Source organism: Phycodurus eques, chromosome 16 (genome assembly GCF_024500275.1).
Source record: "Phycodurus eques isolate BA_2022a chromosome 16, UOR_Pequ_1.1, whole genome shotgun sequence".
Classification (NCBI taxonomy): Eukaryota; Metazoa; Chordata; class Actinopteri; order Syngnathiformes; family Syngnathidae; genus Phycodurus; species Phycodurus eques.
Window position 1 is genome coordinate 13,193,806 of NC_084540.1, and position 25,533 is coordinate 13,219,338.

The 25,533-nt window shown below is 38.8% G+C and overlaps 3 protein-coding genes across 4 annotated transcripts in view; 1 reads left to right on the forward strand and 2 right to left on the reverse strand.

Annotated features, from left to right (window-relative positions):
* Positions 1-29: 29 nt before the first annotated feature.
* LOC133415119 (nuclear body protein SP140-like protein) lies at positions 30-9,030 on the reverse strand. Of its 2 annotated transcripts, none has more exons than XM_061700950.1 (14): positions 8,941-9,030; positions 5,804-5,978; positions 4,453-5,025; positions 4,224-4,340; positions 4,011-4,144; positions 3,579-3,617; positions 3,457-3,499; positions 3,120-3,272; positions 2,888-3,027; positions 1,794-1,921; positions 1,440-1,557; positions 1,281-1,355; positions 1,046-1,189; positions 30-966 (listed from the first exon to the last, which is right to left on the reverse strand). In XM_061700950.1, the coding sequence occupies exons 1-14, from the start codon at positions 9,016-9,018 to the stop codon at positions 892-894; spliced, it is 1,992 nt and encodes a 663-aa protein (XP_061556934.1). In that variant the 5' UTR covers positions 9,019-9,030; the 3' UTR covers positions 30-891. The 2 variants fall into 2 exon arrangements, with proteins under 2 accessions (XP_061556934.1, XP_061556933.1); XM_061700949.1 differs by lacking the exon at positions 8,941-9,030 and adding an exon at positions 8,551-8,857.
* The window catches only part of baiap2l2a (BAR/IMD domain containing adaptor protein 2 like 2a), a 51,809-nt gene continuing 35,139 nt past the window's right edge, over positions 8,864-25,533 (forward strand). The window contains exons 1-3 of the mRNA XM_061700951.1: positions 8,864-8,979; positions 10,057-10,244; positions 13,093-13,181. The gene's annotated coding sequence lies outside the window, so the exon portion shown is untranslated. The remainder of the gene's footprint in view (positions 8,980-10,056; positions 10,245-13,092; positions 13,182-25,533) is intronic.
* LOC133415108 (extracellular serine/threonine protein kinase FAM20C-like) lies at positions 10,002-19,464 on the reverse strand. The gene is made up of 10 exons (XM_061700935.1): positions 19,037-19,464; positions 17,249-17,427; positions 14,628-14,706; positions 14,436-14,528; positions 13,384-13,499; positions 13,106-13,286; positions 11,533-11,642; positions 11,242-11,323; positions 10,709-10,768; positions 10,002-10,236 (listed from the first exon to the last, which is right to left on the reverse strand). Exons 1-10 carry the CDS (start codon positions 19,462-19,464, stop codon positions 10,002-10,004), a joined length of 1,563 nt encoding a protein of 520 aa, XP_061556919.1.

The following is a 25,533-nucleotide window of genomic DNA, read 5'->3' on the forward strand; positions in this document are numbered from 1 at the left end:
ATGTCATCAATTAAAACAGTAAAACAATAGAAGTTACAAAAATAGACTTTATTATTTTGCTGTTAGCTAAGCAGTTTTTTTCTTTATTTGCCTTTTGTAATGTGAACTAGCAGGTTAGATTTGCAGCAACATAAGCCATGGCAGGTTTAAAAGGTGGAAATGTATACACTGTGGTGACATACAAATAATTGGTATACAATGAACCCCCACTATTTACGGGGGATGGAGAAGAAGAAGAAAAAAAAAAGCCCTGCCACAAATGTGAAATTCCGTCAGTGACGCACCCCCCCCCCCACACACACAAATGTTTTGAAGGTATCCCGGTAATATACCAAGATAAACAGTGAATAGGTACTTTTTTTTGGCAAATAACAGAAGTTAGGTTCAAAATATGAAACCCAGAATTAGGTGAATTTGGAAATGCCAAACTGCACATGTGTGGATGTTCACTTATACTGTACTGAAACCGTACTTAATATATATATATATATATTATTTTCAAGAAGCTCATAGTGTATATGGTTGAAGCAAATATATAACATACAGTATGGTATAAAAGGCTAAAATCATACATTTATATAAATATGAAGTAAAATAATAAAAAATATACTATTATACATTAAAAAAATATACTATTACACAAATACTATTAAATAGGAATGACTTACACAAAAGAACAATTATATTAGTCAATTATTTCTCCATTTCAGTTCACTTCAAACTACAACCACAATACTAAAAAAGTCTCTCTCTGTCATTTTTTATCAAAACCAAACATTTTTATCTTTGGAAATTCTTGCTTTAGATTAAGCATGTGTAGTTCAATTTGTGGCCAGTGGTTATGTATTTAGTAAGGCTACAAGGGGTACACAAAAACATCTCTTTGAGAATTTAGAAGGCCTTCTTAAACTCTTCATCAAATAACCTTTTCAGTCTGGACCCCTCGGTAAGGAAATATGGGTTATCCTGCAAGAAAGCACAAAATGATGTTTGAAAAAAAAAATTAAACCTGATCAACAGTCTTCATTCCAGCAGTGGTTCTCACCTTGTTATACAAATCACAGTTAGAGAAAATGAGCTGGACGTCATATACAAATTCAGCAACATAGCAGTAGTCGTTCTTCTGGATCTTTTCTGCAATTTTGCGTAACCACATGGGAGTCTCGACCACTGCAGTGTAGTCGTTCAACTGTGAGTGTTAAGCACAAACACATGATCTATTTTTGATGATTATTCTGACACAAAGTTGTTCATGAGAAGAACAGAGACCAAAGTCTTACATGGACACATGGATTTGTTGCAAAAAGTTGTTCATCATCAGCACTAAACAGATATAGGAGGAGGTACTGGCACCCCTGAAAGGTAAGAAGGGGAAGGTTATCGACACACAGAGGCATGACCCCATAACCGAAAAATAATGGCAGTAGTAATGTACTCACTAGCATGTGTTTGGATATTTGTTTGGACAGGACTATATCGCTTTCCAACTGGTCAGAGTAGCGCCACCCTTGAGTTGTTGTGAAGATACAGAAGGTGCACATCCATGTTCTATTATCACTGTGTAAACAAATACATGTCTGTCAAAAATTAAGTGTAAAAAATGTTAACATCCATTTGGCATGGAAAATCTTCGGATCACAGTCCCATTTTTTTATTTTAATACCAAAATATTATTGACAAATGCTATTAATTGCATTAATAAAAAAAATATTTGGTGACGTACAACAAATGCGAGTGTACCCAAGCAGAATCTCTGTCAGGTGTACTGTACAAGCATGACGGATTGTGATCACCTCAAAATGCTGTTGTCAATGTGAGGCAGGTGGCACTTTGGATGGAAAGAACGTGGGCATTGGTCACACACAACTAGGTCTCCGTCACATTTGCACACATAACACTCATCATCGTTTTTCTGCTCCTCCTGTTGAGTACATAGTACATTTAAAGTGTAAAACACAATTATATATCTTTACCACAACACTGAAATAAAAGGAAATTGGGTTTCAATGAGAACAATCTTAGCAGATCACAATCAGTTGGTCTGCACAATTTGCAAGTACTAAGCAGGTGAGTGGATCCTCAAGAGGTTTTCCTGAAATAAACCATAATGAGCATTTTCATCTCCTTATGTCTGCCGTCATCACCACGAAAACAATAAAAACTGCATCAAATGTCAGTCACTGATAGCTATGTACCTATCGGGTAGCTAGCTGTGAAGGAATGTAGGGGCCACAATGGGGGGAAAATAGATATAGAGAGTACAATTACAACCTGTTTTGGGAGAAAAAAGTCCAAAGTAACAATTTCCAAATAATTTGAAATTCAAACTGAACAGTCTCCTTGAATAATTGTGTTTGAGTTCTCAGGGTGTGCTGAGCCTGTACCGGGTGATTGAAAAGTAACTCCCTATTTTTAAGTATTGGTAATTTATTTCTGAACTATAATTCTTACAAGAAATAAACATGAGAAGAAAGTGTATTGCATGGAGTTTTATTTAAAATTCGATATGGGCGCCAGCATTAGCCACCAGTTTCTCAAGCCGCCTGGGAACCGCATTCACTGATTTCACAAGGAACTCTCGTATTCGCCCTTCAAGTTCTTCCAAAGTCGCTGGTTTGGTAGAATAGACTCGCTCCTTTAACCAACCCCACAGAAAACAAGTTGCAGGGTGTTAAGTCAGGACTTCTGGCTGGCCACTCAAACAAAAAAATGAGAAAATATTACAACATATGAATAAATTATAAGTATTTTAAAATAGGGAGTTACTTTTCAATCACCCTGTATATACTGTCAAATCAGGCTTTCTGTGTCCAAACCAGCAATAATGGAATTCATATTGCCACTTCCACTATTTGTAAATGTAAATAAGTTTGCACTAGATTTTTACATGAATAACAACACCAAGCGGCTGGCCTTCCCACAGGATGTCTTTCTTCCAGGAGGCATCATTGTCGTTGAATGCCTCCTTCACGAAGTCTGCTGGGGTCATCCAGCAGGTGTTGGTGCGAATGCTCTTACCACATATCCCTGTTGAGGAGAGAAGGTGTCTGTGAGGTAAACTTCTCTGACCTTAGATGAGATTTAAAGATGCATATGCTCTGCTTTCATGGATTAGTTACCTGATGCAAATCGCTTTTTGTATAATTTGCCAGCAAGTGCTCCACATGTCACATTGAGCACCCAAGCGTCTGTATTTGTAGTATGGCTACTCGTGGGCATCTCCTTAGGCTGCACTTCACTCGCTTCTTTCGATTCAAACTCATGGTTGGAATCTGAGGGGATATAATTACTATATGTGATGCATGCAATTATTTTCGTTCATTGTTAGTACTAATGCATTTTTAATCCTTAACACCTGTTTGTGTGCATCTTTTTCACCTGTAAAGTGCAGTTTAAAAATGCAACGGTTAGCATTGCATACTGGCATCTCAGATGTTTTACACTAATACGACAAACCTGAAATGGTGCCGTTATCAGTGGAGAAGAGTAATTTCTTGGCCTAGCAGGAAGAAAAAGTAGGAATTAATAAAAACAATTTAAAAAATCACAAATATCACTAATTTGCCGTAGGTTCTTACGTTCTTCTGTTTGAAGTTCGCACTTTTCAGATGTCCTGCCTGCAGTTGATTACACAGAAACCAACCAAAAATTATTATTCTATGCAACTAAACAATCCAATTAAGACTCAGTGTAAGAGCTTCATTAAGATATCTGCTTTTATAAAGACAATAATGATCAATTTAGCTACATTCGTGGAAATAAGTCCCCCCCAAGCATTAATTACAAAATGCTGTCAGTTGTAGTCTCTAAAACGGTGGTACTCGGTGATGGTGGGATTTATGTACAGGCCAGGTAATTCCTATAAAATTACATCCTGGTGTGCCAGTTAAAGCAACGTACTGGGTCGTGACTGTTGGGCGGAAACCTTCTATGTCCAAATTTTGCCAGATCTCTTCAGATAACGCAAATGTAGTCAAGTAAAGTAAAAGTAGTAAATCAAATTCTCAAACCTTCAAAAGCTTTGCAATGGGCGTGTTCATACATCGGGTGCTTATCTTCCAGTTCTTGTTACAACCCTTTCCTCCGAGTTTTTCAAATTCAGGGGGAGTGACCCACTGTTTGTTGAAAAAAATGCATGGCTCCCCTAAAATATAAAAGATTCAGAAACAATTTTAGGCAATTAATTTTACAGTATGATTTATGCAATACAGTTTGCCTGTGACCTTTTCTTAGACCGTCTCTGTTCAAAGTCCCTTTTAAGTTTCCACAGGTCACAGGAAGGTTGGACTTATAGATGGGCCACATCCATATCTCATTCTTTGCTCCCTTAACTGGAGAGGCTGGAAAAAAAAAGAAAAGAACATTCAACAACAAGGACACTACTGTGCAATGACAATAGAATCTAAATATAATTCTAAAGCATCCCATAGTAGTTTGTCACAGGTTACTTACAGAAGCGTATTTTCGTTTTCTTTGGTGTGGAAGACGATTGCGAGGGCTCCTTCTCCTCTTTGCACTTATTGTTGTTTTTCTGTGTGTTCTTTGTCTTTGGAACTGGGATTTCTTGCCTGCTTGCTACATTCTCATCTTCAGATGTCTTCTTTCTTTTCCCGACATCGGTCTCTTCCTGTCCCTTGGTGTTAAACTGACTTTTCTTTGATGATAGAGACGATTGCGAGGGCTGCTCCTTCTCACCGCACACATTGTTGTTTTTCTGTTTCTTCTTCTTTGGCACTGGGATTTCTTCCCTCCTCTGTACGATATCATCTTCTGATGGCGCCTTTCTTTCCCCAACATCAGTCTCTACCTGTCCTTTGTTGTTAAACAGACTTTTGTTTGGTGATAGAGACGATTGGGAGGGCTGCTCCTTCTCACCGCACATGTTATTTTTGCATTTCTTCTTTGACACTGGGATTTCTTGCCTCCACTCTATGTTTTCATCTTCTGATGGCTCCTTTCTTTTCCTGACATCGGTCTCTGCCTGCGGCTTGCTGTTAAACAGTTGTGTATCCAAATAAAAGGAGCCTGGTGGAGTCAATAGATAGGAGTCAATATCCAATACAAATCAGGGTCACTTAACTCTAATTGGACGAACGTTTCTGGACATTACACCTACAGGAAGTGAAAACGATTGCTTCCACTCTTGTGTGAAGACTTGAGGCTCCCTGGACAGGGAGCTGCACGGGAGAACTCAACTGAACTGTCGCGCAGTGTTCGAGGTTTTGCAATCAGTTTTAAACAGCGTGTCGGCCACTACACACTCACTCACTCACTCACTCACTCACTCACTCACTCTACTCACTCACTCACTCTCACTCTCTCTCTCTCTCTCTCTCTCTCTCTCTCTCTCTCTCTCTCTCTCTCTCTCTCTCTCTCTCTCTCTCTCTATATATATATATATATATATATATATATATATATATATGTACACACACGTATATATGTGTGTTTCAGTATAGTATTGTGACAATTTTATAATTACCTGTGGCTGAAAGAGCAAAGCGAGGTAAGTCTCTGTCTCTGTCATGAATGCGGTCAAAAAATAGGAGGATCATTCCCAGCAGCCTTTCAAATATCCATAATCCTTTTATTTCTTGCCCCTCTTTTTAATATGATTGCGTCATTATACTATAGCTACAGTGACACAGGCAATACAATACATATGACACCTCAAAATGTTGTCCAGGTCAGTCACGTTCTGCTACGTTGCTCGACTAAGGAGTCTAGGTTATCCACGACAGACTACACGATACTATAAACTATACTGTACTTAACCATTTACTTAACCATAAATGAGTCATACCATCTTTGAGGCTTTTGCTCAACTGTTGCAGGGTGGGGTATTGATTTATGATGGTTTCCTTGAAGACACACCTCCAAAACATCTTGATGGACCTTGGTCGCTCCCGCTCCAACCAGTCCAGAATATCATAGAGGGCTTTCTTCAAGGCCTCTTTGCTCTTGGTACGGTCCACTTTCTGCACCAAAAAATAAAATAAAATACAAAATATACATAAGATTAATGATGAAGAGTATTGTAGTTTCGTCCCCAGCATTGGATGGCAGTCTCTGTGTGTTTGCGGTTTCCCGTCATCTAATCTTTTTCAATGTAAATACTTCTGTGTATTTTATTTAGCTTTATAATGTCCTGTTACCCCTGTCTTTGTTTTCCTTGCCCTGGCCCAAGCAATTTCTCTCTGTTTGAGGAGTTTTCCAATTTCAGAGTAAAACCAGGGTTTATTTTAGCTGCTCACCCTAAATTAAACATGTTTATTGACCTTATAACTAATATTAACTGGTTATGAATTGAAATAAATATTTACTTTTTATTGAGAATTAATATGGATGGCATACAGTTTTAAAATAGTTTATTCATATAGCACTGTTCAGACATTAGAATGCAACACAAAGTGCATTACAGAGATAAAACCAGACAATTAAAATACCATGAAATATACAAGAACCCACCCCTCTTATCCCAACATATAAACACAAAACACACCCACCCGCACATACACAGCATATATTAATAGTGTAGAGACATGGCAAGCCACTGAGGATCCTTAAGACACATCTTACAAATTCTGCCAGGGTATATAAACTTATGAGCACAACTGTACACTGTACTGTTGTTTAATCCGTTACACAATTACTGCACTACTGCTCCTCAGGAATGGGTTAAATGCTGAAAACAGATAAGCTATTGTGTCAATGCCGAACAAGTCAAATACTGTACTCAAGCCAATTTGTTCAACACTTTGTAACTCACCTTACCACCCCTTAACCAGACATGCAAAGGCATGAAAAAGGTGACAAAAACAAAAAAACATTGTAGGGGTGGGTCTGGGGGATCCACCGGGCTCCCGCAGAGAATGCTTTTGATTTTAACATATATGAAGCAATCTGGAAGTCACTGAAGAGTACAATAAAATAAACACGTTTTCTTCATGCAGAAAAACATTTATTTACACGGCTCAAGTACATTTCTTTGCTTTTTTTGTTTTGGCCTCCAACTTGAGCCAGGCCCAACTCCACCTGCATCTGATGCCAGCTTCAAACTGTGCCACATGAATAGCATCCTCCTCTTTAAACACTCATTCTGGAAAGGAATTGACTAAAATCATTGTCTGTTTCACTTCGTTTTTCACTATTGCCAACTTCAAAGGCTAATCCCAAATGCATCCTCCAGGAAAATATTAGTTGCAATATGTTTCTGTTTATATTGACCATTTCTGAATTTGAAGTTAGTTCATTCTGTCTTGTGACATAATCCTAACATTGCTCCGTCGCTTGATACAATTTAACTTCAAGTACCGTTACTTCTTAACAGCAGAAGCGGCGGAAGTGTTTTTTTTTTCTGGTCTCGTCAACTCCACACAGGCTGAACCTCAGGCCGATGCGACAGCATATTAGTCCGCCTGCGTAATAATATTCACAATTACATCTATGTCTCGTTGGTGGATGTGTGGAATGGATCTAGCTGCCGGCGCTGAAGGAGTACGAAACAGCCTATGACGACAGCGACGGCGAACCCTCCCCATCAGAAAAACTCATCGGATCTGTACTAGTCACCGAAATGGCCTATTTTGAGTTCAAAACAGCGAATTTCTCCGAAAGGCGGCTGATTTGCATGTATGCTTAACGGACTGCAGTATATTTTACCTGCTGTTATAATTCAACTTGAACCAAATGGTATTACTAAATCAAAAGTCACAGCCATTAACACTGTGCTGATGTAAGTGATGCACTTTATGGAAGTTTATTGATGCCACCTGATTTTGAATTAGAGTTGTTAAGACTGGATTTTTAGCATCAAAGTCAAACTTTGAATTTTAAAAACCATCAAAAATATTGTGGTTTTCAAAAATTCTAACTTAAAAAAATTCAACATCTCAAATTAAATACGTGTATAACAATTCAACATCTTGAAAACAATCAGTGTAAACCAATTGGTGGTGTAATGGTGTAAAAAAAATACAAACTAAATTGGGTACAGAAAATGGATGAATGGGTCTACATTCAAATTCAGAGCGAAGTCATTTCGCAATTCGCCCAATGTCCAGCCAATCAAGTGACACGCCATTGGTCATGTGACCCTGAAAGCAAATCTATATACTTAAAACTGAAAGTTTGTGTGTCCGTTTTCAAAGAACCGCCCTTTCGCACGCGCCTGAACGCTCCGGCACATTCCCACACGTTTTGCACGTTCCTGCACAATTCCAAGGTTTCAACGCCCTCTTTAAATACCAAACTAATAATACATATCATGATAGGTAATTCTTACTATGACATGCGACCAAGGACATGTAAAAATATGCAGAAACATGTACTATAAGTGGAGGCTTATTGCAAAACGTGCCAGAATGCGCAAAAACGGACAGCTCTTTTTTAAAAAAAAACTATGTTTGATTTTGATGCTACAATAAAAACATTTTTATAAATTATAATTCAAACTCAGACAGTAATCCATCACTTGTATTTATTTTGCATGTATTATCATTCCACCGGCGGATGCGGTGCAGTGGTGTGGAACGGCTTCTTCCGCCTCACCTTGTAGAACTTTTCCGGAATCAGATCGTAATCCCTGAGTTGACGTATAAAAGTCTGCGGGTTTCCCATGCACGACATTTCTGTCTTGGAGCAGTGGAAAAACCGACGTAGTTCTTCGTCTCCCGGGAAATCCATCAAGCTACAAAAATGCCACCCAACTTAAACAGAAGAGTTACTAGCCGTCACCCCGAGCAAGTCAATTATTCACGGCGGTCAGTCACACTTTTTGTGCAGACCACCTAATTGTCGCGCTGCAGTGCTTTGAAAACATTTAAAATGGCGCTCAGAGACACGTCCGAGGAGAAGAAGCCACCACCCATGCACGCACTGCCCACGGGGTCGGTGACGTTTGGAAAGTGAAAGTACAGGTCGGACTTACTTTCCACTCACCCTCCTCGTTGTAAAATGATAAGCGTTCCAGTTGTACAGGTATCCTTTCGTTTTATTAAGAACGGGGAATACGACCATATGGTCGACATGTTGGCGTGGTTCGCTACTTGACTTGAAGACTTAAAATTTTAAGAACGTGTAGTTGACACTGAACGTCAATTAATCACCGGTAGGGGACAGCATTGCAGTTTTACAAGACGAGTAACACTTGCAATTCAGTTATTACTTCAAAGTACTGCACTTTGTAGGCTAAAAAATTTTTTTAAAAAAAAATAAATAAAAAGTTTAAGTTATTTTCAGATTCTTTGGGACTACAGGCCCTTGTCGCAGAGAATTTTTAGCTTCTAAATTAAAAATCTTTATGGCAATTATTGCAAAAGTGCTCACAGTCTGTACTAAGTCAGCCTAGTTGTGTAGAAAAAGACGGGTAAAAGCAGAAGTACATATTTAACTATTGTTTCAAACTAATATTGCAATAGTCCCTTTGCACAAAGGTCATTGCACCGGACTATTGCAATATTAGTCATTCGAACTGCTAGAGGACTCTGCATCTTTTTGCACAATTGTTTTTTGTCTATGTCTTTATTTCTCCAAAGTGTTCTGTAAATTGACTGTCTGTTGTACTAGAGCGGCTCCAACTACCGGAGACAAATTCCTTGTGTGTTTTGGACATACTTGGCAAATAAAGATGATTCTGATTCTGAAATACAAACTCTGAAATGTACTTAAGTGAAAACGTAAAAATGTTTATTTAAAAAAAATATTTGGTGCGGTTCTCTGTTTACGACTTTTTACATCGTGTCGTCATCCACTCGGGTTGAAAAAACTAACCGGCCTATTTCGACAAAGTAACGTACAGGTAAGTATGTTTTCTAATCTAGGTCTAGGGAGTAAAAGTAAAACATAATGAGGAAAACGAATATTTAAGTAAATTATAGATGCTTCAAAAATCTACTTATTTACTTCTTGCAGTTTGCTTTAAACTATATTTAGCCTCTTCTCAAATCCTCTTTTACTCAAATGTATTTACTAAATCAGTCAGATTATTGTTTTTGACTTATTTAGTTTGATGTTCCCAAGTCATTGAAAATGACATCATCCCGGTGCTCCTCACAGGTCTCCACCACCTGTAGGACAGTTGCTAAGCGTCGGTCCAAAGCAGCGAGGTGTGGCTCAGACAGAAGAGGAGCAACTGTTGCAAGAGGATCCTGGGCCAGCGACTGCTGCATGACATCACTCAGACGGAATACTGGATTGGACAAGAGACGCAAACGAAGGAGGGTGGAGCGACGGATTCTGTGCAGGTAGGAAGAGAGCAAGTAGAAAATGCAGTCAAAGGACAGTATTTTGATAGCACATATCTTCTTCGAACGAAATCCCACTATTTTCTTATAGTAAAAATAAACAACAAAAAACAATGGATACAATTCACTGATCAAACAATTCACCAGGGACTCGAACTTTCTAGGGTTGTTTTAATTTTTTACAAGTATATATTTCCAACTTTGTGGGAACAGTTTGGACAATGCTGTTTTCTTTGCAGTTCAGTAAGGCATGCTTGGGATTGCGAACCAACATGAGTGGAGTTAAATGGACAAAAATCCTTGCAGACACTGTCCAAAATCATATAGAAAGGACGCTGTTCTCAATGCAACTCTTTCTTCTTTACTTTCGGTCAGTGTAAGACCCAGGTGCTCCAATACATTTGCCCATATAGTGTATCAAGCGCATACCTTTTGCACTTTTAAGTGTGCAAACTATGTTTTACCTGCAGCACTGTTGTAAGGGAGCTAAAATTGATAGCTCATCTTGAGAGTGACGTCCAAACCTGCAAAATATCAGGATAAGTACTATTAAGTAACTGTGCATAGAAACTTATAGCTTTTTGTCCAGGATTGTTAGACCTTAATGTATTTGATATAGGGAAATCTTTTTCATATTCACTGACCAACTAATAATCAAATAAACATTGTTTGATTTGTAGATTGTGTGGTTAAATGTAGTACAATATATTGAAGCAATGGAGGCAAAATGTTAATTCAGTGTAATTAAGAACAAAATGCCATTACTTATAAAAGTTGAGCTACTGTACATTTACACGAGGGACAAACTCCTCCATGCAGCAGTATTGTGCTCGATACAACACTGCAATAAAGCAATGTAGAAAATGTAGGCAAATGCCAATCCCAAATTAAGTTTTGCAATCTGATGTAAAAGGGGTGTTGATCCATTGTTGCTTATTGAATTCATGTTCATCATAATTTTAGCTGATGTATAATTGATGGTACAGTGTGTACTTACGCTCGTCCATTATCCAGATGCAGCAGAAAAGTTTCATTGCCAAATTTCTCAAATGTCTCATAGTGATGTCTGTCCATGTTGCCTTAAAAAAAAAAAAAAAAATCCGTTTAGACTTTGTTAGCATAGACTTAATTCATGCAATGTCAAGTTTTGTCATTGTTCCCATTTTTTTCATGACCTCTTTTAAATATTAAATAGCAAATGGCAAATGGCTTTGCAATGTAATGTTTACATTGCGAAGCTCCCTTGAATTTAAAAGTATTGGCTTGAATTGAGAATGCAGAGACTGACTCATGAGAAAGTCCAATATAGCCATGTCTATAACATCCACCAGTCTGGTGCCGTGGTTGTAAGGAGGCGTCTCTTTGACGGTGTCACAGTAGGCTGGGTCTTTTTCCCACCTGGCACAACAAGAGCACTCAATATTAGACATGAAGTGGTTAAATTTAACAAGGAAAATTTCTAATTTTTCTACCGAGAGTAGCAAAAGAGTATGTCCACATTATAGTAATGACAACCTTAAAATAATGTAATACACTGTCTGAAATAAGGAGGTTTATTGTCTTTCACGACTGCAGGGCCTGCCCAGGAGCAACAAAAGCATGAAGACTTTCTTACTGCTATTTTAAACAACATTTAGCTTCATCGTGGTTGGTGTGCATCTCTTTTATACATTGTCTTCAGTATTGTAATAACAGCATGAACTACAGTATATCAAATTTAGTCTGTGGTTGTCTGTCTCTATATGTGACCTGCAACTGACTAATGACCAGGGTGTAGTCCACCTTTCGCCTGGGGTCAGCTGGGATAGGCTCCAGCGACCGTGAACTAAAAAGTAAAAAGTATTATTTTGTTTCTTCTAATGTATTTTTGTTCATCTAGTATTTAGTGAGGATAAATGGTACAGAAAATGGATGGATGGATAGTATTTCATAGATTGACAGGCAGATAAACTGAGTGCTCTTCCACTGGATGACAGAAAGTACACTTAACCTGTATATTGAGGAGGAAAATCTGAGTTATTCTAGGAGAGAATATAAATACAAACATATTTGTGTGTCTTTGGGCCATCTGCTGCCTCTAGGCCACGGCCCCATGCCATACTTCTTCAATGCATCTCACTTTCTTTCTTATATCACGCACACGCCCTACTGAGATACTGGACCCTGACAAGAACACAGACTCTCAACTATTGTTTACACAAACCCCGGAAAGGTCTCGGAGACCCCACTCTCTCACAGGTTAAACGGAGACCCCATTGTGTTCCCAGTATTTGCATTTCACCCAATCAATGTTTTTTTTGCTACAGTATCTATAGGTTTATTTCCTGTCTCCTAAATTACTGCCTCAATTCTTTTATCTTGTTTTATAAGAGACAGACCAATTTCATTGTTTGAGGTTATCTCCAACACATGGACCCAGGTTCTCATTTGGTCAGTTCACCCTTGCTGGCACGTTTCCTTAAATTTCCATCCTCACAGCAGACTCCTTGTTGGATTATTTATTGTTGCTGTGAATTTCTTCATCAGTATCCACCTGTTGCCATTCATACAACGGAATAATAGCTTTTTGTTCAAATAAACTGGCCTGGATTTCACACAGCGAAGGTAAAATTGTGAGGAAATTGAGTTGATCATCATTACTGTATTTCAGTGAATGTACTTTTTTGTGACATTTTTGTTCGGTGGTGTGCCGTGAGATTTTTGTAATTTAATATAGATGTTCCTTGGTTCAATGAAGGTTTTGAAAAACAGTCTCAAATAATTTGCAAGGGACTCTAAAATTTTCACCATTCAATTTGTATTTCTCTAAAAAAGCAAGCAATGTGATAGAGTTCTACTTATCCGACAGGCGGAGTACTCACTGGGCCTGTTTGGTGCGGCTGTATGATCGTCTCCATGGTGACCTCCACGACCTGCGCGGAGCAAGGCTGAGGTCAGGTAACATGGCCGCCAAAGATACCTCCAGTGAGTGAGGTTGACCGCACAGTGGGTGCTCTGTTGAGCAGTAGTAGTCACACTGACCATAGAAACACACATTCCCCGCTAGGGGGAGTCAGAGGTACATTTTAGTGTTAGGACATTATAGTGTCTTTAGTGTGAGGGAGCGAGAGAGTAACAAATTCCCACAGCAGGAGCATACCAGGGGAAGTGAAGAAGGTGCGAGACAGTTTGCGATCAGTGGTAATCTCTCTGATCTCACTGGTGACATTGATGAGACGACCGACCACTGGGGGGATTCTGTTGAAGCCCAGCAGTCTGAGAGACAGAGCAACACAGAGAGATCAGAATATCCATCCATTTTCTGAGCCACTTCTCCTCACTAAGGTCGCGGGCGTGCTGGAACCTATCCCAGCTGTCATCAGGCAGGAGGCGGGGTACACCCTGAACTGGTTGCCAGCCAATCGCAGGGCACATAGAAACAAACAACCATTCGCACTCACAGTCATGCCGACGGGAAATTTAGAGTCTCCAATTAATGCATGTTTTTGGGATGTGGGAGGAAACCGGAGTGCCCGGAGAAAACCCACGCAGGCACGGGGAGAACATGCAAACTCCACACAGGCGGGGCCGGGGATTGAACCCGGGTCCTCAGAACTGTGAGGCTGACGCTCTAACCAGTCACCCACCGTGATCAGAATAATTAAAATAAATAAATAAATAAAACACGGGGGGAAAAAAACAGACATTCATTGAGGCAGAACACACATGTCCTGTAGGTGGCAGTTATGTCTGCTGTCAACTGTTTCACATCAACATTTTCTTCCTTGGTTAATGTCACAGACATAAAGTTTCACAGAAATCGGTCCAGCTGTTTGTGAGTTACACTAATTATGAACTATTCATTTTTTGCATTTTCACTGTCATATAGCAGTACCTCTGAGGTGAACACATTTTGGGGGGGGGGGGGTGCTTAGCGGACTTCAGTTTTGTTGCGATTCCGAAACTTTTATTTCCCTTAGAAAATAGAAATGATCAATTCCAGGGTGGAACTGTTGCCATCATAGAATTGACATCTGCTTTGATGTCGTTCATGCGCAGCAGCAGTTGGAATTCACAAAGGTGAATTGGAAAGAATACAAGTGCAAGGTCTTCACATCAGGCCCTCTGCTTTGTTTGGGTAAATTACACAAGTGATTTTCTTTTCACTTCACAACATGGTTGAAGCTTCACAGAGAAATACTTTCTTGGTACCTGTCAAGGTGAAAAGCTGCGATCTCTGCATTGTGTCTTTCAAAGTCGGAGAAGTAAAAGAGGTTCACATCTGTCTCTGCTTCTCTGGATTGTCTACAAAAGAAGAACACTCATGCTGAGTTGAATGTTGGATAGCATTAGTAGTAACTGGTACAGAAAATGGATGGATGGATTATGACATAGTGGCCTTACTTTCTAGGTTTGAGCAGAGCTTGTCCATAGTTTGGGAAAGATACCAGCAGTTTGAGCTGAGTGCCTCCTGACTTTTGAACTGAAATATAGAGGAAAATAAAGATTGATTGATTGATTCATGTCCAAAAAAATGAATCATACCATTCATATTGTGGAAAAACTGGAGGCTTAACAATTGAAATTCTGATGTTTTTCTCATCTTCTGACAGCAAAGTTGGCCTAATGCACAGTTTGACCTCATGGCAATAAAAAATGATTTTAAACTTTTAAACCTGCATCACAGTATGTGAAAATCAGTCCTTAGTCAATAGTTTAATTTGTAAATCAAGATACTTCCTTGGGTTCTCACCCAAGCAAGTCAATTTCCTCTGCACAAAGGCACATATTTCAGAGAAAAAAAAGATTGCTTCGGTTGTTACATGTCAAACATGGTTTGTATTTCCAAATGTAATCTTGACAAATAAAACATCATAGAAGAATGTAATTTAGCTCTCATTTACTGTAGATTGGATATAAAGTCTACAGAACGCTTATCAAATGCCAGATTTGTGTGATGTGTATATATAAAAAACGAGACCAAGATAAATCATTTAAAAAATAAATCTTTTTGAGAATGGAAGTAAAAATAAGCAACTGAGATAATGTGGTTGCACAAGTCTTCACACCTTCTGATAACTGGGGATGTGGCTGTGTTCAAACTTAACCAATAACATTGAAACTCATGTTAAATGGGAGTCAGCACACCCATGCCACCATTTAAGGTGCCCCTGATTTAACCCCAAATAAAGTCCAGCTGTCCGAGTAGGCATTTTGTTTTTTCGTTGGTTTTTTTTTCAAGCAGAAGCCTGAAGGTTTTGTGCTAACAATGATTGCTGTTTGGAAGTGCAGCTCATTCCATGTTGATGTCTGCCTCTTGGCAGCCCGCCGAACAAGTTTTCTTCTCATATTTTCTTCAAATTTGGAGGGACATCCAGTTTTTAGTCATGTCACTGCTGTGCCATATGTTTTCTATTTGATGAAGACTGTCGCTACTTTGTACATTTTTTTGTACCCTTCTTCTGATTGATACATTTGGACAAAGAGATTCCTCTAATTGTGTGAAAGATCTCTGCAGACCATGTCTTGTGCAATAAGATGTGACTAAAATAATGTCAAGGGAAGCCTATTAGAACATTTGAACATTTGGGTTTAATCAGAAGCACTTTAAATGGTGGCAGGTGTGTGCTGACTCCCATATGAGTTTGAATGTGAGTAGTTAATTTTGAACACAGCCCTATACCCAGTTAACCACATTATCTCAGTTGTTTATTTGTACTTCCCCTGTCAACTTAATTTGGTTTTAAGATGAGTTGTACAGTGTTTAGGTCACATTAATGGTGGAAAACGTTTTGAAATGATTTATCCTTGTCTCATTTTTATATATCACAAATACCTGGCATTGCAAGTGGTGTATGTAGATTTTTTGATTTTTTTTTTGTATCCACTGTATTTGTATAACCTACAGTAAAGAAATATTTAGCAGGCTTCTCTAGGTCTATCAGTTAGAGAGAGAGAGAGAGGTACTGCAAAAACATCAAATCAGCTTGTAGCTTCAATCTTCATTGCATAATACACTTCTCAATATATAATTTACTGTACTCTGAACAGTGCTGAAAGTGTGAGCATGTTGCCTGAAATCAACAAACACAAAACAAGCCTTTATTTACGTATGAGTTCATCCAGAATGTACAAAGTCATGAATATGTGCTTGAGATGTGTGTCTTTGTGCACAGTGTATTTCTGACATAGTGATACAGTCTGTGGCTCTGTGGACAAATTATTCTCGACAATAATTTGAATTCCTTGATGACCAAATGATAAAATTTTAATGTATTGTGAACAGTATAGCAAAGTCTAATTGTGCATCATGCAGTTTCATCTAGCACACTTTTGTCATAAGGGTCTGCCTGCCTGGCTGTCTGTCTTTTATTTTTGTTCTAAAAAAATCTTCAAAGGGCTCCCTGCTCTGAATGTAAACTTTGGCACATTTTACTTTCTCCATTAAGTTTGGGGGGGGGGGGGGAGGGAACAAAACAAAAAACTGTGATTTGCCTGTCTTGCTTTGGCTCCATAACAGACTAAACCCATTTCTATAAAAGCATACTGTATGAGTCCAAATGAAATAAGAAGCATGGTGGTGACTTAGTTTTTCTGTTTAACGAAGAAGAAACTGAATTATCATAATTAGATGCAAACTAAGCACTTCTGGGACCATCATGGTCAACAGCTAGGTCAGCTGCTAAATGTATTCTTGCTTTGTTGAGCAATGCAGGTTTCACAAGTGAAGTGCAGAATAATGTCTGTCTGCTTTTAAACCAAAATGACAACTAAATATTTAATACTAAATGGGGATAATGGCACGCAAACTTTACAAGGATTTACCTAATCTGATGATGCAATGTCATTTAAAATATAACACGACAATCGCTGCATAAATGTGTTCTTTTTTTCTCTTCATTGCTGTAGTATACAATACACAGCACATAGACAGCGTACAATGGGGAAACAAAAAATCAGCACTCTTCACTACGACGCTTATTCTCACCTCTCATCTGTCATCACTGCACAACTTCTTTTCTCACCTGCTCCAAGGATGTGTTGCGTTGCCAAGTAATGAGTCATCTTTGCCACAGTGAGGTCCTTTCTGTTGTATAGTTTCCTCCGAGTAATGCCCAAGTGGAATTGCAACCAGAGTGGGTGCGTCTCTGCGTCGCTGGTCCAAGAGACTTTGTCGTAGCCTTCTTCTTGACCCGTACTCTGCCTTTCAGGGAGACATTTGTTGGTGTGACATGCCAATAGAAGTTACCTTAAAGACCCTGTTAAGTGAATTCAGAGGGTTTTCTTTCTGAATACATTTTACGTGTGTGTGTGTGTGTGTGTGTGTGTGTGTGTGTGTGTGTGTGTGTGCGTGTGTAATTGCAAAAAAAAAAAAAAAAGTCTCCAGACTGAGAACAATATATTTATGAATTGTGGTCATATACAGTAGTGTTAAACTGTTTAAGTTTAAGTTTCCAGATTTATTTTTTGGAGGGGGAGGGGGGGGTGCGTGGCTACAACAGCACCACGTCATACACTTTGGCGTCTGGCATGAGTCACTATATAAGAACTTGAGAGCCATTTTCACATCAGCATTTTCTGGCCCAGTTGCGAGTTATTTAAATTCCCAAGTTTTATGTATTGTTATTCAAGCAACCGTGATATGTTGAAACTAGCAGGAAGTACAGTATGTGCTCCAATGTGTCATGCAGACTGAATGACCTTTGCTACCACGTTTATAAACATCTAACTTTGTTGGCCGCAATGTAACACACCCTCAAATTGAAAAATGTCCAATTTGAGAGCGGCACAGTAGTGACGTCAGAAGCCACATACATTTCCTGGTAGGCTGCTAATGAAAGCACTTCGAAATATGGGCAATCTTGCACTGGGGCGCGGTCATCCTTGTGTGCTGCCCCGCACTGAAAACAAAGTGCAGTGTGAAAAGGCCTTAAAGGCCCAATGCCATCAACATTTTATTTTATTTTTTTATTTTATTTTATTTCATGTATTTTTATCAGGTTTGCAAGATAATTTGGGTAGGAAATGCCCAGGATGCCCTTTTTCAAGCTATTGCATTACACCAGGCAATTGAGACGACCACATTTTTCATTAATATTTGATATGTGAAGAAGCTTTGCTCTGATTGGATCGTTGTCATTTAAATACGGAAAACAACTGCTCTGATTGGTGCTTGACGATATCACGACATTTTTGTGGCGGCCAAGCAATTATAGCAAAGTTGCTTTTGGATCCTTTGATGTTGTCTTACTATCATTGTGAAGCAGAATTCACCAAGTATTCATTGGATTGTTGGCCCACGAATCGGGAACGTGAGCTGAATGGGTATGTGGGTCAAAATAAAAAGAGGGGAGCTCCCATTCACTTTAGCATAACCAGTGTGCGATGTCCATCGCTCGCGCACATTTTGGCGACAATGACCACAAGCTTTGCTATTTCATCCAGAGTTAGGTCATAAATTGTCAACATGGGTAAGTATTGTAAAACACAACATGCGTACGGTTTACTTTATAGACCGTATGGCGTGGCAGCAGCTAAGCCTCGCTGGCTTAAAACCCGGTAATACCGTGTTGCCATTCAACTGTGTTGGCAAATTTACAATAATTTTTTGTTTTCAGTTTACAGGGTCTTTTTTAGCAATGGAGAGACAAAAGCTTTAACTGTTTGATGTAAAAATGAAATAAAAATAAAAATGGTAGGCCACCAACCACTCAGGTTGGTTACGCAACAGCAAAACTACAGCACTGTTTTACTGTCCAATAAAACCAATTTCTCATCCAATATCAGTTGAACGTTTCCAGTATTGCACTCACCAATGACTGTCACTATTGATGTCTTCCTCCATGTCATCACCCACATGCTCGTTTTTCGTCACCCTTAGCAGCCAGTCCTCCTCCAGCAACCCTACTTCTGGCAGATTGTACAGTGGGTGCTTGAAAAGTGCCTCCAGCTTCGTGGCCCCCTCGATGACTTGATTTACTCTTCCACTGCCAATCATTTTCTTCTCTGTGGCAATGGCATCATTCTGGTAACTTATTGATAGTTTATGTGACGAGGAGGACTGATGCTTCTGGTTATATGTTCTTGGATTTAAGGAGGAGGAAGATGAATTGGGAAGAACACAAGCTGTTTGGAGGACAGTGAGACAAAAGAATGCTAGAATGATGTGCAGAGCAAGGGACAGACAGGCCAGGCAAAGATAGATAGAACGAGTGGATGGGCCCAGGTTCCGTCTCCCCATGCTGGAAAATTGAAAGGGAAGAACAGAAGGAGAGACATTTGAAAACCAAATGGGCTGTTGAGGCCTGCCCACTTCAAACCTAATCACAATGAAATATTTCCTTATTTTTTCTTTTTTCTTTTTTTCGCCAACTGGTTGTCTGATTGAACCGTTTTCTCCTTTTTTTTTTTCCAGTAAATTGTAAGGTCAGCATGAAATTGTTCCGAGCCACAACAGCAGATTTCATTTTCACCCTCAGTACTTAAAGAAACACTACACAATAGTTTGACCTTAAACAGCTTCCGATTGTGAGAAGTGTCTCAGTTGTTGCCATGGCGACTTGCATCATCTATTTTAGTGGTCTAGACTAATAGTGGACCAGCACAGAAACCTCTACCTTAATGTTGCTCGGACTTGTATGGGAACATCTTGTGTGTAAATGCTGAGACGGACATGATTTGAATTAAATTCAATTTTAAATTTTTTGGGTTGGGTTGTTGAGCCCTGGAGCAAATAATTTCCCTATCTAAATAGACTATAATATAAAGTATGGTAATGAAAATCTGTTGACTTTTACTTCTATCAATATAATAAGCTCACACACAAGTAAACATTCAGAAAAATATAAATTACATGGTATCCAGAGATGAATTTTAAATCCACTGGTTTAGACTGACATGATTATAGTTGATGAGCAACTCAGGCATTAATTGTGTGTGTGTATGTATGTGTGTGTGTGTATATATATATATATATATATATATATATATATATATAAATCATTGGCATGAGATAGGAAGAGCTCACTGGAAAAAAAATCAATAAATTATTGAACTTGCTGCTCCCATATTCCCCTGGGTACCGCGGGCAGAAGGAATTACTTACATCTCTTTCCCTTCAAGACCTTTATTTCTTCTCCCACTCTCTGTTCCCCTACTTCCTCGGCTAATGAGACCGATATCTGATTTTTCCGATCATTCTACCATGGTGTGCAGTCATGCTTGTTTGTTATGGCACACTTCAATTCAAACAGAGGAGAGACATGTTGCACTGACCTGTGTCATTGTGACCTGCACACAAATGATCTCTAACCATGTCTGTCAATGAATGGAGTGATAAACACAGAGCAGAAGCTGCACCATTAGTATGACAATGTAGTGTTACTATAACACAAAATATTATCTTTTCCTTGGACAGTAATCATAACATCTAGCTCATAAAAATCCATTGTTATCTATAAAAAACGGCTTATGATTCATTTTGTCTCTTTCAGCGTTTCTTGTTCTAAAGGATTAAAAAGAGGTCAGTGTATTTAATGCTGCCACCTAACTACTATATGTTTCAGTTAATTAGCTAACTGCTTTGGGTCTGAATGTATAATGAGTGTTGTTGCAGGTCTCAGAAGACTAGGCCGGTGCTCATATCTGCAGTGAATTATATGATATTACACAGTTAGGGTGTACAAACATATTAAAAAAACTATTTTTGTCAATATGTGCTGTACAATGTGATCACTCAAAGTGGATCATTTTTATAAAATTATATGTCATATTTGAGTGTTTAACCATTTAAAATTCTGAACTAACGTCCATCAATACTGCATAAGTGATGGATTTTTCTCAATTGGTGATATCGTACATACAAACGAACCATATCTCATTAAATACTGTATTTTCAGACTTATGACACATTTAATTCATTGATTAAACATATCTTATATTTTGAAATTGTAATGTTTCATTGTCATCTAAAGCCTTATTCTTAATAGTGCACAAAACAGCTGTTGCAGTTTAATGTAGGTTGCTTGGAAATAACCCATAATTTGACACCTAATTGGAGCGTGCGCATGCTTTATCCTCCAAGCAGGCAGGCAACCACACCAAAATGCAAACCAAGGACAGAAAGACAAACTCATTCCAGAATGACATCTGGCATTTTAGAGTGAAATGTGCAGAATTAACTAATATGTGCTTTGATTGCATTCTGTCACGTAACCTGTGTGTGCATGTTGCCATGTATTGTATTAGCGATTGTGTCATATGCAGTCTTCCTTTTAATACTGTACTGTATGTGTAAATTATCAGCATACCGATTTTTAAGTTAATTGTTAGTGTCCTTTTCTCAGCCAAGAAATTGCACTGACACATCGCAAAGGCAACAATTCCGTCTGTCTGTTTTGCGCCAGCACATAATACATCATCTTGATGTGTCATTTAGAAAGGAAACCAGAACAAAGAACACACTTTCAGGACATGAGTGTATGTGTGTAGTTTGTGGAACTATTTGGAGGACTAATCACACTGTTATTTTTTTAATGAACATTGTCGCCGTCGATGTACTGTTTCGTCGCCGTCGATGTACTGTTTCGTACTCCTTTGAAAGCTGGCAGCTAGATCCATTCCACACAGCCACCATCCACACACAGATGTAATTTCTGAATATTACTCCCCGGCGGACTAATATGCGAGCTCCTGTGTGTGCATGTTGCTATGTATTAGAGATTCTGTCATATGCAGTCTTCCTTAATATATAAATAATAAATATATATATATATATAAATATCAGGATACAGATTTTTAAGTTAATTGTTAGTGTCCTTTTCTCAGCCAAAGATTTGCACTTACACATCGCAAAGGCAACAATTCCGTCGGTCTGTTTTGCACCAGCACATAATGCATCATCTTCGTGTGTCATTTAGAAAGGAAACCAGAACAAAGAACACACTTTCAGGACATGAGTGTATGTGTGTAGTTAGTGGAACTATTTGAAGGACTAATCATAGAGATAAATTCATTTATAAAGGAACCCAGGACACCTTGGACTATCAGGAATTCTACAGGTTCTGGGAATTCTTGAAAATTTATTTTAAGTGTATTTTCAAGCTGCTCTGCGATTGCCTGGATACCCGTTTAGGGTGTACCTAGCTTCTCGCTCAAAGTCAGCTGCGATAGGCTTTAGATCTAGGATAAGCTGTATAGAAAAGGGTGTATGTATTTTCAAGGTTTTGAAGTCCTTAAGAGTTTATAGTGTATGTGCATTTGGGGCCTGTCTATTGTATTAATTTCTTTATATTTTAGCAGTGAAAATGCCACGTTAATTAAAATTAAAAAAGGTAGGGTGTTATTTCCACAGCAAATAGCATAACTGTTTGAATCTTGACTTGTTGACTAATGTTTTCCTGTTCCATTCTTTGTTGCACGGACGTGATGTACTTGTCACCCTGGCATTTCAATTCATCCCCAGATGAATGGTATCAAATAGTGGTATGCCATATATGTTATTTTGACACCCTTCACACCTCATGACATTTAAAACACAAAATTGTAAATCAAACTGAAATGAACTTTCCCGTGTTTTGGCAAGTCTTTTTCTGACGGAATAAGTAAGGAAGCAATCTTGTCTTTGTTGAGTTTTCTTACAAGAAAGAAGGAAGTCTTTGCAAAGAGTGGAAAAGGTACAACTCGTCATGTCTTGTTACCCCTTACTGAAGCTCAAGCAAAAATTCCCCTTCGTTATACAGAAGTGAGAGGGACAGAGGGGAAAAAAGAAATACACCCCTCTCATTCCCACAACATTCTCACACAATTCGCGTTGTCCAGCGGCACTCAAACTTATCTATATGGAAATGGTTGCATGCACCTCTGCATGCAAGAAGAGAGAGAAATCCATGGAGTAGTCAAAACAGTCAAGGACACAGAAATACTGTGCTGTCTAAGAGCTATGGAACAATAAAACATGTAAAGGTTAAATAAATTTAATATTTGATGTATATGAAACATACATTTTCCACATCAACTGTTTGGTGGAAATGGAGGTTGTATGTGATACATATAATTTGTCTTTCGGCACAGCAACTTTTCTTTTACCACCTCTTCTCCTTTCCAGACCAGGAGCATGCATTCTGTCACCATCTCTTTTTCACTCTTCTCAAAGCTCAAAGGCCCAATCTTTGTGAACGCATTGACTCTTGTGGGTGCTGCACACGCAGTATGGATGGCCATGAATATTTCATATGGAGAGAGAGAGAGTAAGGAGAGATGTGTGAGGTTGAGAGACAAAAAGACAGAGGGTGAATGGTAAAGTGGTGACGTAAAACAGGTTGGAGCAACAGGAACAAATGATGTAAAGTAGGCACAATGCTAATAGAGAAGAAAAGCAAGGGAGGGGTGGAGAGAGAGAGCGAGAGATGTAGGAGGTGTTAAGACAGACGGAGAGTACGAGGAAACTGGCATGGAATACTAAGTAGTAGTGTGACCATTGTGTTAAGCATGCCAGTTATATGTAAAACCGGCGTTGTAAACATTGAGGACATTGAACCATGCAATTATAATCTAGCATTCTTTGTTTTCCTATATGGATGATTCTTCATTTCCTCATCAATTCTGCCCATCGCCTTTGTTCTATATCATTCTAAATCTCATTGTTTACAAGGTGACAGCCTGCACAACAATCTAATCTTGCCGCATGAGAACCCTGTTGTGAGTTTAAGCTGTGTGTAAATGTTAATGGCAGGTAGCAGTCGACACATTGGTAGGAAGCAAATTGAGAAATAAGGGAGAGACTGCACACTGTTATTTTTTTAATGAACATTGTCGATGTTTCGTACTCCTTGAAAGCTGGCAGCTAGATCCATTCCACACAGCCACCATCCACACACAGATGTAATTTCTGAATATTACTCCCCGGCGGCCTAATATGCGAGCTCCTGTGTGTGCATGTTGCCATGTATTAGAGATTGTGTCATATGCAGTCTTCCTTTATTTATTATATATATATATATATATATATATATATATATATATATATATATATATATATATATATACACACACACACACACATCAGGATACAGATTTTTAAGTTAATTGTTAGTGTCCTTTTCTCAGCCAAAGATTTGCACTTACACATCGCAAAGGCAACAATTCCGTCGGTCTGTTTTGCACCAGCACATAATACATCATCTTCATGTGTCATTTAGAAAGGAAACCAGAACAAAGAACACACTTTCAGGACATGAGTGTATGTGTGTTGTTAGTGGAACTATTTGGAGGACAAATCGCAGAGATAAATTAATTTTAAATAACTAACACAGACACGAAGGCCTGATGATGCAAACCACATTTTAATTGATGCAATGAAAAAGACTACACCAGTGGTGGTTCTTCCCTCTTGACAAACTGAATCAGATGTGACTGTAGTAGTCAGTCAAAATTATCATTCCGGATTTTAGTCCGCCCCCCTGAAGAAAACCTTTCACCTTGCTTTGTCCACTGGTGCACAGTCATGTTGGAGGAGGAAGAGGACAGCTCCAAACTGTTCCCACAAAGTTGGGAGCATGGAATTGTCCAAAATCTCTTGGTATGTTGAAGCATTCAGAGTTCCTTTCACTGGAACTAAGGGGCCAACCCCAGTTCCTGAAAGACAACCCCACCATAATCCCCCCGCCACTAAATTTTACACTTGGCACAATGCAGTCAGACAAGTACTGTTCTCCTGGCAACCGCCAAACCCAGACTCATCCATCAGCTTGCCAGATGGAGAAGCATGATTCGTTATTCCAGAGAACGCGTCTCCACTGCTCTATAGTCCAGCAACGGCTTGTTTGAAACCACTGCCACTTAGGGTTAATGTTTGTTTAAAAAAAAAAAAAAAAAAAATGTCTGCATGCCTAGGTGCATGATTTTATACACCTGTGGCCACAGAAGTGATTGGAACACCCGATTCCGGTTATTTGGTTGGGTGAGCAAATACCTTTGGCAATATAGTGTGTATGCACAATAAGTTCTGAGAAATGCTTCAATTTCTTGTAGTTTAGGTGTCCTAATATCTTTGTCCATGAAGTTTAAATGTGAAGTATGGCTGTTCTGTTGTCATGTGATCACTCATTTCTCGCCCTCCTTCATCATCCTGCATGTAGACAGCCCACTCATCCGCTAACCCCCCAACCACCCATATTTGCACACTCATTTGTTTTCACACCTCATTTTTATTACATAATGTTCCCTTAGTTTTAAATGCCAAAAGAAGTTAATGAAAATATCATGATTTACTTGTATTCTGTGTCATTCATGTAAACATCCATGTAACAAA